Source organism: Mustela lutreola, chromosome X, assembly GCF_030435805.1.
Source record: "Mustela lutreola isolate mMusLut2 chromosome X, mMusLut2.pri, whole genome shotgun sequence".
Taxonomy (NCBI): domain Eukaryota; kingdom Metazoa; phylum Chordata; class Mammalia; order Carnivora; family Mustelidae; genus Mustela; species Mustela lutreola.
In genome coordinates, this window is record NC_081308.1 from 73,640,735 (window position 1) to 73,642,457 (window position 1,723).

The window sequence follows — 1,723 nt, forward strand, 5'->3', positions numbered from 1 at the left end:
GCTTTTTCTTGAAGGAAGGATTCTACACTTGACAGCAAAGTCACAATGTTATTAGTGAGGGCTGTGATGTTTGTTTAATGTTCCCATTTTGGTTCAAACAATCAAGCTTGTCCATCTACAGTGTCTAAATAAAGTTAGACTTGGCTAGAGAGCATATTCTAAAGAACTGGTTAGCTGCTTTTAACCAATGCAATTAGATCACCATAAAAAGGGGGAAAGGAGCCCATAAAATTAAAATAAAACTACCTCTCCCCCTCAAAAAAGTAATAAAGAAAAACACCCAAACCCCTGCAGCTAACCCTGACAACTACCTTCATTCACAGTGCTTAACCATGATGGGGGAAATGAATAAAAGCAGAGAAGGGCCGCTGCTTTTAAACGTTTCACAATAATCCAGATGGTACTTCTAGCCTCTGCTCATGCTTTACAACAGTGAATCAGGACAAGACATAGATTTGCTAATGTGCATTTAATCACCAAAGGACTGAAGATGTCTGGGCTTTTATTCTGTAATATTTCTAAGACTGTGTCCATTAAATGCAAACAAAAAAGGAAGAAGTCTTGGCAGAACAGGATAAGTGATGCACACTTGATGATCAGATCGATTTTAAATATTATTCATGGCATATAGCCTAGTCCATGCTCTAGCTGTTTCTATGGCTTGGGCCTCGTTGGTCTTCCACTGCTCTGCTACATCGTTTGCTAACGGATCATCCGGATTGGGAGCACTTAACAAAGCCTGGATCGATAGCAGAACTGTGCGGATCTGCAGTGCTGGGGACCACTTATCTTTCAAAATATCTAAACATATTCTTCCCAACTTGTCTACATTAGGATGATAAATTTTGGTCATGAAACGTACTTTAGGGGCTGCTATCGGGTATTCTTCTGGTAGGAATAGTTCAAGCTTAAAAGTCCCTCCCTCAAAGGGGGAATCCTGAGGGCCAGCAATGACCACATGAAAATAACGGGCGTTGCTCTCATCTGGTTCTGCTTTAATGCCAGGAACTGGTTCTGCCAGCAAACGCTGGGTTTCCTTGATAATCCTGCGGGGCAGCCCGGCCATCTTGTCAGATCCCGAGTTCGGCCTCTGAGGATTAGAATAATTTTAATGGGCATATGGGCTCCCCTAGTTGTCTGGTACTTACCCCTGAGGTGATCACAGTGACTGAAAAGAGGCCCAGAGTATGAAAGCCTATAAAGGAGGTGGTTGAGGTAGGGTTTCTAGATTGGTTGGTTTGAATATGAAAGGCATAGTCACAAATGAATTATTAACTATCTCTAGAAATTGGTTAACAGTGCTAAGAGCAGTCCCTCTAGCAAGGCCCTAGATGTCAAAGAATCAGGTACATGTGATTAATATACACATCTATAATTAAAAACATTATATTTATTTCTCACTACAACTAGAAAAAACATACACCATGAGGGAGTATGGGGTGTCTCAGTAAGATACTATTATAAAGACCAAATTCTAGGGTTTGGGTTCTGGTTGGTTAATTTGGAAAAGCATATAAAGAAATTTTTTCCAGATTAAATGCTGGCAGAAAGCAGAGTAGGAGGGATTCTATGATTGGGCATCACAGCAAATCTTATGTGTTAAGGAAGAGAGAGCGCAGCATAAAGAAAAAGCTGGAACTGGGAATAAAGTAGCAGTCATTCATTTTGGCAGAGAGAAAACATGCTTGATATTTTGTGTCTGGTAGGGCAAACCTGTTTTTCT

General features: G+C 40.6%; 1 protein-coding gene across 1 annotated transcript; it reads right to left on the reverse strand.

Annotated features, from left to right (window-relative positions):
• Window positions 1-450: 450 nt before the first annotated feature.
• LOC131821903 (ubiquitin-conjugating enzyme E2 N-like) lies at window positions 451-1,087 on the reverse strand. Its single transcript, XM_059158250.1, has one exon. It carries the CDS (start codon window positions 1,064-1,066, stop codon window positions 608-610), a length of 459 nt encoding a protein of 152 aa, XP_059014233.1. The 5' UTR covers window positions 1,067-1,087; the 3' UTR covers window positions 451-607.
• Between the last annotated feature and the right edge of the window lie 636 nt (window positions 1,088-1,723).

Excerpts from the sequence above, each read along its gene's own strand:
- LOC131821903 (XM_059158250.1), bottom strand. The coding sequence starts at position 1,066 with ATGGCCGGGCTGCCCCGCAGGATTATCAAGGAAACCCAGCGTTTGCTG.